At 37.0% G+C, this 14,133-nt stretch overlaps 1 protein-coding gene across 1 annotated transcript in view; it reads right to left on the bottom strand.

Moving 5' to 3' along the window:
* LOC103253341 (histone-arginine methyltransferase CARM1-like) overlaps window positions 1-14,133 on the bottom strand; it is a 147,347-nt gene that overhangs the window by 997 nt on the left and 132,217 nt on the right. Inside the window, exon 12 of the mRNA XM_021709420.1 lies at window positions 4,985-5,074. Within this exon, the coding sequence (XP_021565095.1) occupies window positions 4,985-5,074 (90 nt within the window). The remainder of the gene's footprint in view (window positions 1-4,984; window positions 5,075-14,133) is intronic.

The following is a 14,133-nucleotide window of genomic DNA, read 5'->3' on the forward strand; positions in this document are numbered from 1 at the left end:
ATCATACAGTATATACCTTTCTGAATCTGGCTTCTTTATCTGGGTATAATATGTCTGAGACACATCCATATCGTTATATGTGTCAGTACTTTCTTTCTTTTCATCACTGAATATTATTCCATTAAATGGATGAACTACAGTTAATTTATTCATACTACATTTGAAAGGCATTTTAGTTGTTTCCAGTTTTTATTGATTGCAAATAAAGCTGCAGTAAACTTTCAAATAAGTGTTTAGTGTGAATGCAAGTTTGCATTTGACTTGAGTAAATACCTAGGAGTGAGATTGCTGGGTCACATGGTAAGTGAATGTTTAATTGTATAAGAAACTATCACTGTTTTCCAAAGTGGCTATAGCATTTTGTATTCCTACCAGCAATGAATGAGAGTTCCAGTAGTTCTATATCTTTGTCAGTACTTAGCATTGCCAGATTTTTGAATTTTATCAATTCTTGTATGTGTGTAGTGGTATCTCATTATGGTTTCAATTTGAATTTCCCTAATGATTAATGATTCTGAACATTTTTTCATGTGCTTATTTGCCATTTAATCTTTTTCGTAAAGTATTTGCTCAAATATTTTGTCTTTATTATTATTTGGCTTTAATTTTGAGTTGTTTCTTATTATTGGACTTTTTAAAGAGTATTATATCACAAATTCTTTTTGTATCCTGGATATACATTCTATTTTTCAGGTGTGGGACTTCCAAATAATTTCACCCAGTGTGTGACTTTCCTTTTTGCTTTCTTAATGTGTCTTTTAAAGACCATCAGTTCTGAATTTTAATAAAGTATAACATCATTTTTTTCTTTTGAGTTTTTGGGATCATAGCTAAGAAATCTCTGTCCAACCCAAAGTCCAAGAGATTTTCTTTTGTATTTTCTTCTAGCAGTTTTATCCTTTTAGGTTTCACATTTTAATCTATGATTTCTTTTGAATTCTATAGATGGTATGAGATATAGATTAAGGTTCATTTTTTAAAATTACATACTGATAGCTGAGCATTCCTGCACTGGTGTCAAGAGATTTTCACTTTCCATTGAATTCTTTTTGCAACATTGCCCAAAAATAGTTGACCAAATATGTTAGGGTCTATTTCTGAACTTCATTCCATCCTATGACCTACATGTTCATCCATTCATGGGTACTGCACAGCCTCGATTACTGTAGCTTTACCGTAGTTCTTCCAACTAGGTAGATATTACTCTTTTTATCTTTTTTCAGAATACTTACCACTATCTGAAATTACTTTGCTTACTTTTTTGATGTCTGTCAGGAGATATCAAGCCATGAGACTCTCTAGAACCATGAAACTCAGGAGTTTGTACCCATCTCATTGTCTCAGCACCAAGAACAGTATCTGCTTAATTGCTTAACAATTGCTTAATAAATTGGGTGATGAAAAGCAGAAAGTTAAGAGATAAAAAATTTAAGTTGAGAAAATGAAAGGAACTTAGTATTTGGGGGGAAAGAAGGATCAAATTGCTTTCTGAGAATCTGTGACTATAATAGAGACTTTGCTGGTGGTGCTAACATGGAAGAGCAAATTCTCTTCTGGCCATGGCATTTTGATCACAAACTTAGTTCTTTTAGAACATATCAGGAACTCTATGGGGCGGCATTCACTCATTCATCAAACACTTATCTAGCACCTTTGTGTAACACTGTATTACCAAGGACGGTAGATAAGGTCTTGTGCTTAAAGTATGAGGGTCCTGAACAAGTAAAACAATAATTGAGACCGACTCATCCAGGTGCTATAAAAGTGGTATCTGCGCAGGTCTTTTTGAGTGATGTGGGAGAGCCATCTAACCCAGCTTGGGAAAGCATGGCAGGAGAAGCCAAGCTTGATGAAGCCTTCAAGTTTTAATAGGAAAATTTGAGCCCCAGCTTCCCTTTAAAAGGGTCACTTTGTAGCAATGTTCCACAGGTTTTTTTCTGGTGTTCTAAAGCAGCTCCAGTTGTTTCTGGGTTTGGATTATTGGTGATGGTTGTTCCATCACTCTGCTCTAGGTCTCCCAATAAATGCTGTTAGCACCTTCTCACTCTCCTCCATGACACTCATTGCAGTTATGGTAGCAGAACTATGCATATAGCTATTGGATGCCCACTTCCCTCCAACTATAATATGAGTTTCCTGGAGGTAGGAACTGCATGTGGCCTAGTTCCTGCTGCATTTCTGCTGCCTGGCACAGTGAGTGACCCAGCCAGATCCTGTGACAGACTGTGTGGGGCCTGAATGATGAAACACTAGTTTCAAGGTTTGTCTAAAACCTGCTGAGTTATCTGAGAGCCTTTCTGATGAAGTAGTTTTGTCCTCTTGCTCAGTTTTAGGAACAAATGTTAGCTCTTTTTTTATTTTCAAATTACTTTAAAATATTCAAAATAAAGCCCTACCATGACCAAGGAAAGACAGAGTCTTTCACATTATGTACAGTGGTGAATGTTCATGCTTTTAGCAATTTTGTTGATTTTGAGATGTTTTTAGCATGCCAGTGATGCTCAGGAGATTTTGGGGATGAGCCAGAGACAAAAAAAACAAAAATCAGTCTTTTGCTCTTGTGTATCAGTAGGGTTTACTACAACCTAAAAATGGGTGGAACAAAAAGCAAATGGAGAAGAAGTTATTTATTTTGGTGCTACATTGTCAAAAATTACTCTAGGTAACACAATTTATTTTTGTTCTTCCCAATACACACACACACACACACACACACACACACACACACACACACACATTCATGCACTCTCCCTTTTAGTCACTGCAATAGCAAATTGCATTGAATGGGGGGAGCGATCAGGAAAAGGGCGTTAGCATTGTTGAACATTTAACTGAGCATTTACTCTATACTAAGCCCTCTGTTACTTAGTCCACATCTTCACTGGGGATGCCTACGTTTAGACATCAGGAAAGGCATGGTGAAGAAATATAGTCAAGATCTGGAGTTCTTAGGGAAGTCACATTTTTAAGTACGCTTCTTGGCTTGTGTCAGATCTGCTGCTGAGTGAAAGATGGGGAAAAAAAAGAAAAGGCAACTGCCCCTTACTCAGCAGCCTGTGTGCTTTCACTGGACTGTGGCCATCTTGAGTTATCCCCAGTCCTCTGGCAAGCTCTCACTGTGACCTTGCGACCACCGTTTGTGCCTTTATACAAAGCAGGGGCTGGTCCTGGCCAGGGAACTCTCTGGGTAGTCTTCTAGTAAAAGTCTTGTTCTCGTAAGAAAAATGGAAGTAGAACTCAACTCAAACTAGTTACTAGTTTCCATAGTTCTTTATTCTACAGGTGCATTTTCTATAACCTTCAAAATGTTCATATTGTTTTCCAAAATCCAAATGATTCTACTTGGAATAAACTACATGTCATCATCGATTTACTTTATTGAGAGAGTTGGAGAGCAGAGAACGGGAAGAATAGGGAGGAAGAAAGGAAACGAGCATTTATTGAGCACCAATTAGGTGAACTGTTAAGTCCTTGGACATGTTATGTAAGGCCTTGAAATCCCAGTGAGATATGTTTGTTTGTTTATCTAATTATACAGATGAAAACACTGAAGCCTAGGCAGTCTCGTTGGTCAGTGAGCTTGTTATCTCTGAGGCCAAAACCTGTGCCCTGTGCCCTGTGCTTCATATGGCATGATTGTGTTAAGGAGGGATAGGAGCAAGGGCTTCTCCCTTCCCTCTGAATGAAAGATGAGAGCTAGGAGCAGTGGCTCATACCTGGAATCACAGCACACTGGGAGGCCGAGGCAGGAGGACTGCTTCAGCCCAGGAGTTTGAGACCAGCCTAGGCAACATAGCGAGACCTAATCCTTACAAAAAAAGTCAAAAAAATAAGTTGAGGGTAGTGGCAAAAGCTTGTAGTTTTAGCTAGTGGGGAGGCAGAGATGAAAGGATCACCTGAGTCCTGGAGGTCAAGGTTGCAGTGAGCCCTTGATTGTGCCACTGCACTCCAGCCTGGGCAACAGTGTGAGACCCCCAACTCAAAAAAATAAATAAATAAAGAAGAGGAATTAAACATGAGATTCAAATGTCTAATGGCAATAGGTTTCAATAATTTGTACCATGTGACAACTTGCATACAACATATACATAGTGGCGTTGTCTTTTTTTTCTCTCTCTCTCTTGCTCAAGGTCAAAATCTCATTTTTGTTATTTCTGCTAAAGAATTCTTGGTTTGGTTTCCTTGTCTTTTCAAGCTTTTTAATACTATGGAGACAGGATGCTTTGAATAAAAGTCGTGGGGAGACATTGTAATATGAGGAAAAAGTCTCTTTTTAATAAGAAAATCAGGAGTGGCACTGTCCAGTAGTTTTATTTGTGTGGTTGATTTCATGTGTGGATTTTTAATTGGCTCATATATGAATAGGTGTAAAGATGGAAATTTTTTTCTAGAAACACTGTTGTATTCATCTCAATGTGGCCAGTTCTTTGAACCAGACAAAATCTGCAAAACTTCTAAAGAGAAGCTTGTCTTGACTTACATGATCTACACATCAGATGAGTCTCAAAAAATGTAATGTAAATGAACTCATGTTTTAGGTGTTCTGAAATTGCTGCTACACAAAGTCATTTCTTAGTGAATGAAAGACAGAGGAGATCATCTTTAAACTCCATATTTTGTGGATGAGAAAACCAAATGCCAGAGAGACAAAGTGACTTTGCCTGAGGTCACACAGCTCATTATAGCTCAGCTGGAGGACTGAGTTCCCTTGGAACTGGAGGACATTACAGTTCACTTTGTAGGACTCTCCAGTGCTCTTTCACTATCAGATCGCTATATATTGAATTCTGTTTAATGGATCATGAAATGTTCAACTCCATATCAGGCCCAAGTCTCTTTAGCGAGGAAGAGAGCTAGTAGATAGTTTTCTTCCTCTTAGGAAAGATGGAAGTATTCTGAACCTCTCATATCTGGTCTTACCTGGTTATAGGGGCGAGTGAGAGTTTATAGACAAAAGTGTGAAATGGATAGAAGCACTTCTTACCTAAAGAATGGATTCTTTAAGTCGAGGATGTTCTCAGATCTGAAGCCTGTTTGGTTCACCAGTGCCACGATCTGAATGTCATAGCTCTGTCTGCATGGCAGAGAAAAACACATCATGTCACAAGGCTGGTTAGCTATTTATGTACACCTGAGGCACCTTTCCCATGCTACTTCATGAAAGTTTTCAGAGTACGTGTTTGATATCTTGCATATATCCATGTGTGTTTATTCGGATGCCATTAATATTAGTAGAGGCAATTGAAAGTCTTGCTTATTCATTAGAAGAGCCTGATAGCTATAATTTCTTGATCTAAAAACAACAAAGGCAATGGTACTTCTGGTTAGTTAAAGCACTTTGTAGGGTTAGTAGGAGTTAGGAAGCTTTACTGACATCAGTGACAGAAAATGACAACAGAGATGCTTTATGAGTCCTCACTGAAATCCCGAAACAACCTTACTCATGGAAGGACTGACTGAATTAAAATCACAAACTGACCTAATAGCTAACAGATGTGACTGTTTTTAAGAGGCCTCAGATGAAGGCTCATGCAATTACAGTGACAGGAACTGGCTGATAAGAATAAGTAATATAACTATCTTTGATGACTAATCAGGAATCGTGTTGGTAGGAGTTTATTAGTCATTCTTAATAATATAAATATTTCTTCTGATTATAAGATGTCACATACTCACTGTAGAAAAACAAAGAAAAATATAAAGAAAATAAAATAATCCATGTGACACTAGACAAAGATTCATCCAGCTAACATTATAGAACATTTCCCTTTCATTTTTTTCTCTTTGTGTATTTGTAGATATAAATGTTTAGCAAAATAACGCTTCAGTATTACTTCATATCTTTCTTTGTTTTGAGTTGGAGTCTTGCTTTGTCACCCAGGCTGGAGTGCCATAGCACACTCATGGCCACCCCTGCGTTGCCCTGCTGGGCTCCAGCAATCCTTCCGCCTAGGTCTTGCCAAGTTGCCTGGACTGGTCTCAAACCCATGGGCTCAGGCAATCCACTTGCCTTGGCCTCCCAAAGCACTGGGATTACAGCTGAGCCACTGAGCCCAGCCTACTTCATATCTTCTTTTATTTAATCTAAGTGTTTGTCATATATCATACTTATTGAAAATGTAGTCATCAGTGGAATTATGTAAACATAGCAGTATTTAATTCCTCATTACTGAATATTTATATTATTATAATAACACATTACTTACTGTAACTAAAACAAAAACTTTTTTTTGGTCAGAAATGCCATAAAGGACCTGCTTGCAACAACACATCTTTATGTTCTATCTACAATTATTTCCCTGAAATAAATTGGAGGTAGATTTACAAGGCTAAAGCATATGAATGCATCTAAGGTTCCCAAAATTTATTGCTAAAATGTCTTTCAGAAAGTATATCAAATTACTTCCTCACCTACAGAGTATGAAATTGATAATTTCATTACACCTTTTCTAATCTTTAATAATTAAATATTTGGAGGTTAAAATATTATGGGTGGTTTTTGTTGTAATTTCCTTGATTATTAGGCTTCTTTTTAAAATTTCATAAATTAATGAGTGATATAAAGTCCTCCCTCCCCATTCCCACCTTGTCATTGCCAATAACATCTTAGCCTAAGCCTTCAGTGTGTATGTGAGTGTGTGTGCGTGGGGGGGCGCCTAGGGTGTGAATTGGTGGGTTCACTGATTTGACGGTGATTTGCCTGACCAAGAAGGGTGTGTCCTCACTTAGAATTTCAGGAAAATAGTGTACTTTAGTAGCAGTATTGTGTTAATGCCCAAGATATTCAGGTAAACCCCAAACCTAACAAAGTACAATGTTTATAAAGCAACCAATAATGGATAATCTTCCAAGACTGTGTCTACAGAATGCTAAATAACTATTATTAACAATTTTTTTGAACCAGTTATTTGACAATATGAAGTTTTAAAAAATTGTAGTTCTTTGTCATTTTAAACTTTACAGAGACAGAGCATTAAGTGGGAATGTACCTTAGTTCAAGGATTGAATCCCAAACCACCACTTTTATACCAACATTTCTTTTGCAATATCCAAGAAGATATTGAAAACATAGGAAAAACATATGCAGGACATGTATTTCTGAAGAATATGGTAATTCATGGTAATTTAGAACACAGAGGGTGCAAGAGTAGGACAGGTTTAGTGTTCACCATCAAGGATAAATGAGGTGGAAAAACAGAAGTGGCAGGAACCTTGGGAAAAAATGACCCAAGTCACTGAGGATTCAATGATAGATAAAGGAAGAAATGAAAGTCTTGACAGACATGGACTCTAGACCAGTGTTCTTCAAAGTAGTTTGTTCACCCTAGTGAGAGTGTTGGGATGACACACCAGGGTGTGGAAAAAATAATAAATGTTTTATAATTTTTTTGTTAGCTATAGTGGATTGAATTATGACTCTCCCAAAATATATGTTGAGTTTCTAATGACCAGTACCTCCCACTGTGACCTTGTTTGAAAACAGGGTTTTATAAATGTAACCAAGTTCATATGAGGTCATACTAGATTAGGGTGAACCCCAACTCCAATGACTGGTGTCCATATAAGAAGAGGAGAGGACACACAGAGATACACACAGGAAGAAGTCAATATGAAGATAGAGGCAGAGACTGGAGTGATGTAGCCACAGGAATGCCAAGAAACAGGTGCCATAAGAAGCTGAAGAACAAGAGGCAACTTCTTCCCTTGAGCTTTTAGAGGTAATGTGGCCCACTGACACTTTGATTTCAGACTTCTGGTCTTCAGAGCCGTGAGAGAATACATTTCTGTTGTTTTAGGCCACCCAGTCTCTGGTAATTTGTTATAGCAGCTCTAGGAAGCTAAAACAGTTGTTTACCAAATACATATTGAGTACTAGTGAATTCACTAGTGTCCCTGGACTCTCATCACCAACCGAGAGTTATTTGTTATATTCACCTAGCTTGTCAGGTTTTGCAAAGGCGGATGGTTCAATAAGGCTCTAATTACATCTTAAATCATGTAGTACAACATTAGTGAGTAAATACCAACTATGACATGGGCACGTGAGTCAGAGCGAGAAGAACTTGAGTAGCATTGTAGAACAAAAAAGATGTTGTCTAAAACTGCACCAGCACATTCAACTACTTCACCATGCCTCATTATGGACAATTTCCTCCCATGATTCCTTGTGATGCAACTGATCAAATATATAGCTATTGAGAGGTTTTATTTTATGTGATGTCCCAGGTAAAGCAGTTTAATGGAGACCATTAGAAATAGCACTTGAGGGCAATCCCCTTGGGTCCCCTTTCATTGTGGGGGCTTTTCTGTCCTCTCAATAAATCTTGCTTTCTCAAAAAAAAAAAAAAAAAAGTAGCACTTGGAGCTTCTAAAGCTTTAGTTTTTTGATCAGCATTTCTTTTAATTTTATGAAGCACAAAACCCATCAAACTCTGTCCAAACCAAATCCCCTGGCAAATCTGAGTAGAGCAGGCCATCACAGGTATCCAAAAATTTTAAGTAATGTTTCAAAATATTTTGGCATAAGATAAGTGACTGAGTTAGATCCAACACCCAGTCTATATTTATTTTTTCAGTGCATCCTTTTGATTTTGTGTGTCTTACAAAATATATAAGATATGAATTTCTATACATCCATATATACATAGATCTGTCTATGCACGTGTACATATATAGAGGCATGTATAGTATATCAGTATACATATATAGAGAAAGAAGAGAAAGAGAAGCTATTTAGTACTGAGCTATTACTGTAGTACATAATTAAGATTTTAAGTATATTGGTATACTTGGGAGAGACACACATGAAGTGATTTTATTCATAGGTGCACATGATTAAAAAACTTTTAAAAACCACTTCTGGACCTGCCTGGGCAACTTGGTGAGACCTCATCTCTACAATAAATTAAAAAAAAAAATTAGCCGGGTGTGGTAGCGTGCACCTGTAGTTCCAGCTACTTGGAAGGCTGAGGCGGAAGGATTGCGGAAGCCCAGCAAGTCAAGGCTGCGGTGGCCGGGAATGGTCACTGCACTCTAGTCTGGGTGACAGAGTGGGACTCCAACTCAAAACAAACAAACAAACAAACAAAACCACTTCTGAAAACTTTAAGGATATAAATTTTATAAAGTTCATAAAAAGCTAGATTCTATGTTATTGCCAGAGCAATAAAATGAATGACAGCTCCAGAATGATGGGAGGCTGTCAAAAATAAAATGTTAACAATACAATCATAAATGGTCTGGCTGAGAAGAAAAGGGCAGTTATTGTCACACCTGTGTGGCTGCATAGGGAGTTCTCCCAAGAGTTCAGAGTTTAAAAGAATATTTGACAATAAGGGAGGAGGGGAGATACTATTCAGGGCAGTACAAAGGGACAGCACTTAACAGAAAAAAATTGCACAAAATACTGACATTCAGGAAGTACTGAGGCTTTTAGAAAATACCAAGCAAGACAAAAATGTTAAAACAAAAAAATATAAAGAGGTACATTGAGAGTAAGAAAGAGAGTAAAGGAAGAGGAATTGGAACTAAGAGCTACTGTGGGCTTACTGTGTGTTAATCACTATACTATATTCTCTCTGTTTAATGTTTGCAAAGGCATGATGAGATAATGATTATAAATGCTAATTCACAGATAGTGAAGTAAGAAAACTGGGATGCTAGAGAGATTCATTAACTTGCCCACGATCACTCCAGTGCCAACCAGTATATAAAGAGACTGGACAAAACCAGGACACAACAGACTCCAAAACCTGGTCTCTTTTACCACACGAGGGTGCTGATCTGATAAGATAAAGAACTTTCCCTTTCCCTTCCTTTCTTCCCCTTGCAAAGTATTGTGTGTCCACGATATCTTAGCTGCTTCTTTCAATTTGGTCTACGTCCTTAATGAGAGAGGGATCATCAGCTCATGACGCTTTCATTCAGTTAGTCATTTCATACCATTGCTGTCTCTGAAATGTATTAAGTGAGAAGGGATACATCATAGAATAAGACTCAGTCCCTCTTCTCAGAAAGCTCACATGTAGGCAAATTATTGCACAACATCAGTGCTGTAACAGAGGTATGGAGGGCTCTAGGAGCTGTGGGAGTCATGAGGCAGGTGTGTGAGGCAGATGGGGAAATGAAGGAGAGAAGGGTAGAAAAATATTACCAGGAAGGATGAAACCCAAGATAGGTCAGAAGAAAGGAATGGAAGAATAAGATGATTTAAATTCATTCACCTAATTACACCCTAAGAAACTTAAAACAATTTAAATATCTCAAAGCAAAAAAAAAAAAAAAAGTTATCCTGGTTTGCAAATTGCAAAAAAGGTAAAGTCTAAAACTCCAGACAAATGTTGGCTATTGCTCCTTTGAACTTTTTTTCCTTTCTTTTTTTAAGAATTGGTCGTTAAACAGATGGTTCCTAAGGATTTAGAAAGAAAATGGTAACTTCCAGGATGAACATGGCATAAGTCAGCATTTTCCACTTTTCCTCCTGGAAGCCATCCAAAAGCAAGGAGAAAGATCTGCAGATGGCAGACCTCATTTTCTGTAAAACCAGGAGAAAGATATAATCTTCAGTCGTCAACATATATGTAAGGGCTGAAGATGCAGCTGAGATTGGTGATAAGTCACATGGGAAGAGGTACAAAAGAAGTCCAAAGAGTCACAAGAGAGCCCACGGACAGTACTTCTCAGAAAGCGCTTCCAAAAATACAGCACCTAAAGGTAAGGAGTATTTTCTGAAATGCAAGAGGTACATTTCTTGTTTGTAACATCTTGAGCAAGAATTGGGGTTAGGAGGGCTTTGGGCAGAAATGCTCCTGGAACTGAAGCGTGGTGAAACTACCTAAAGAAAACAAGAGGAGCCAGTCCTACAGGAAGCAGTGTGACTCTGAGGCAGCAGAAAAGGAGAGAGTTAAGAAAAACTGATAGCATGAAGACTGTCACGTCTCTTCCTGCCATAGGAACTTTATCCTGTGAAAAGCTACCCAGAAAAGTTTCACAATTTGTTGATGAATGAAAATAACATCAAAATAATAAGGGAGAGGGAGATTTATTTTCAGAAAAATGTAAAAAAAAAAAGTAGTAAAATTTACAAACACATGAAAAACACACATCAGATCAATGGTGCCATGGCATAGACAAAAAATGTGAGCAAATATATTGTCACAGATTTTGAAACCATACTGAAGACCTCACCCCTATAGAGAAAGTAATAACTTTTAAGAAGGAAGACCATGATGCAGAAATACAATAACTCAAGGAAGAGAACAAGAAAGAGCTCAATGTGCTGATATGGAAATGCCTTTGAAACATATTAAGTGAAAAAATTAAGATGCAGAGAACAGATATTTAAAGTTATAATTTAGGTATAAAAGCAAGGGGAAAGAAATAAATTCCTGCTATTGCTAAGTTTTTAAATTGTATATCCAGACTTAAACTCTAAAAGGTTATGCAAAAAACTGTAACTGTGGCTACATGATGGGGGTGGACGAGGGGCACAAGGGGGGTCCACAAGAGGAAGAAGACTTTTCATTAAATATCTTTTTATGTTTTCTTCTATAAATGGTGTGACTGTATTATCTTTCAAAAAATTAAATAACCCTTTAAGGAGCTAGAAAGGCATAATATCTGGAGACCTAACACAGTTTAATTAAGAAAGTAATGACATTTATGTCCAATTAATCTTCTTTCTTTCTTTTTTTTTTTTTTTTAGCAGGGTTATTGGCCTGGGTTAAGACAGTGAAATCAGAATGTAAGTGTATCTAGATATCACATTTGACAAAGGTCGGGTCATATTTTCTTCTGACCTGGATGGAGGAATATAGGCTGGGTATGAATACAGGTGGGTGGATTTTTGAACTACTTCCATGACCAAATCCAAAGGGTGTAAATTAGTCTGGATATATGCAGATTTTGAAGGAAGATTACATCCTTGGCTTTTTTCTGCTCTCTCTCTCTCTCTCTCTCTCTCTCTCTCTCTATATATATACATATATATATATATTTTTTTTTTTAAAGATATGGGGTATCATTCAGGGTTAAGTATACAAGTAGTCATCATACAGGTAAAGTTTGGGCCTCCATTTGCTCCCCACTTCACCTGGTTTGAGATCAGGTACCCTTATTGATGTCAATATGTTTAAAATAAAAATTTTCCTATTAAATTTGCAAATGATATAAAATGATAGGAATCACTAATATGCTACACAAAAGAATTTTTAAAATAAATAAAATCATCCATCAACTCTAACAAAGACCCTCAAACAGAAGAGGAATACATAAATGGAATAAATACAAAAATGTATACCAAAGCTGATGAAAATCAGCAGCATACTTGGAAAAGGGAGAAAACTGATTTAAAAGTAAATGACATGAAAATACATTTTTTAGTTTTAATTGCCTATATACTCAATTTGAATGTAATTTAAATTATATTATTATAATTCAAAACAACAGTGGCTACTATTGTTGTATACCCAAAACTTATCAGAATATACATGCTGTCCTGTATTTAGTTCCAGGAAAATGTTTCAAAAGGTGGCATTGATGACCAGGGAATTTTGGAGAAAAGAATTTAGAATTTCAAATGATTTCAAAGTCATTCTTATAGACTTTATAGGCAGGAGTTGAGAATGTTAGCCTATAAATGTAGAGACCACGAGGACATTTAAAGGTAGGACTTTCCAAATATTTGAGCAATCACCTTTAGAGGCTCAACTGACCTAATTAACTTGAATTCAGAAACACAACTAAGGTCAATGAGTAGAAATTATAGGGAGTAAAGCCTAGGATCAACAAGAATAATTTTTCAATAATTGAAGATGTGGAAAGTGTGACACATTAATAGCCAATTACTATATTTAATGCCACTTAAACTTATCAATAGCAAATCAAAGCAACTAGATGCTACTTTAAAATTGGGGTGGGGAGAGTCTATCAGACTAAAAAAAATCACATATCTCCAGTTTAGGGAAAGATATGGCAAAATGAACATGTTTACCTGCTGCTGGTGTGAGAAGAAATTGGTGCAATTATTGAGAAATGCAGTCTCTTTTAGAGCATGACACATGCCATGTACATGTTTTAATACAGTATTTCCATGTCTAGGCATCTCATTTGGAAATACTCATGTCACTGCACAGACTGCATGTTCAAAGACATGTGTTGAAAAATTTTTTGTAATAGCAAAAAATTAGAAGCAACCCAAATATCAATCAATCAGGGATTTTAAAAAAAGGCATTATGGTATATCCATTCTCTAGACTATTATGCATGTGTTAAAAAGGACAAAGCAGATCTATTTGTAAAGATCCAGGACTTGTTACTAAGCAAAAAATTAATTCACAAACTGCTAGTGTAATATTCTTGTCAAAACAACAACAAACTCCACAACAATGTTATTTGTTGGTACATAGAAAATCACCTGGAAGTACACAAATCAAACATTTACATAAGGGGAGTAGGGTGAGGGGTGAGAGGGTAGGAGGGTTCTATACATTTTTATAGTTTTGAATTAATATATGAGCATGTCAGGTTTTTGTAATTAAAGAAATAAGGATGGAAACAAATGGAAAGGCTGATTTGTGAGGTAATGAGCTTGCTGTCACTATAGTAGTCAAGCTGATCCAAGGAAGATTGAGAGGTAGGAAGAAAAGAAAGGTGAATGAGATAACCTCTGGGTAGCCTTAATACTTATAACCACTTCCTCCTCCTCCCTCCTCTAACTCACACAGCAGAAACTCAAACAAAGTGAAAGAAACAGAGCATTTAAAAAATGAGATAAATCATGGTAACTGCTGCAGAGACCTCATTAAATCCATCACCACAGGGAAGCAGCCAGTCCTTCCTGACACACCCTAGACTGCCTCTGAAGTACTTTTTTCCCCTGCAGTACAGATCAATTTTATTGTAATAAATGTGGGGGTGTGTAGCTAAACTGATGTAGGTAAGTCCAGGAAGCTGACACAGGGTTTAAACCCTTAATCGTTCAAATCTTTGACAAGTACTCCCATGAGAAACTGGATTTCTTTCCTCCTTCAGTGGTCAGGTGGAGAACACTATCCTTGAGTTATCAGATGCTCCTCTTTCTTGCCACACTCAGTGCAAGGATGAAATTTGCCCTGCAGGCTTTGTAGCTGAGGG

This window comes from Carlito syrichta, unplaced genomic scaffold (genome assembly GCF_000164805.1).
Source record: "Carlito syrichta isolate Samal-C Ts95f unplaced genomic scaffold, Tarsius_syrichta-2.0.1 Scaffold222196, whole genome shotgun sequence".
Taxonomy (NCBI): domain Eukaryota; kingdom Metazoa; phylum Chordata; class Mammalia; order Primates; family Tarsiidae; genus Carlito; species Carlito syrichta.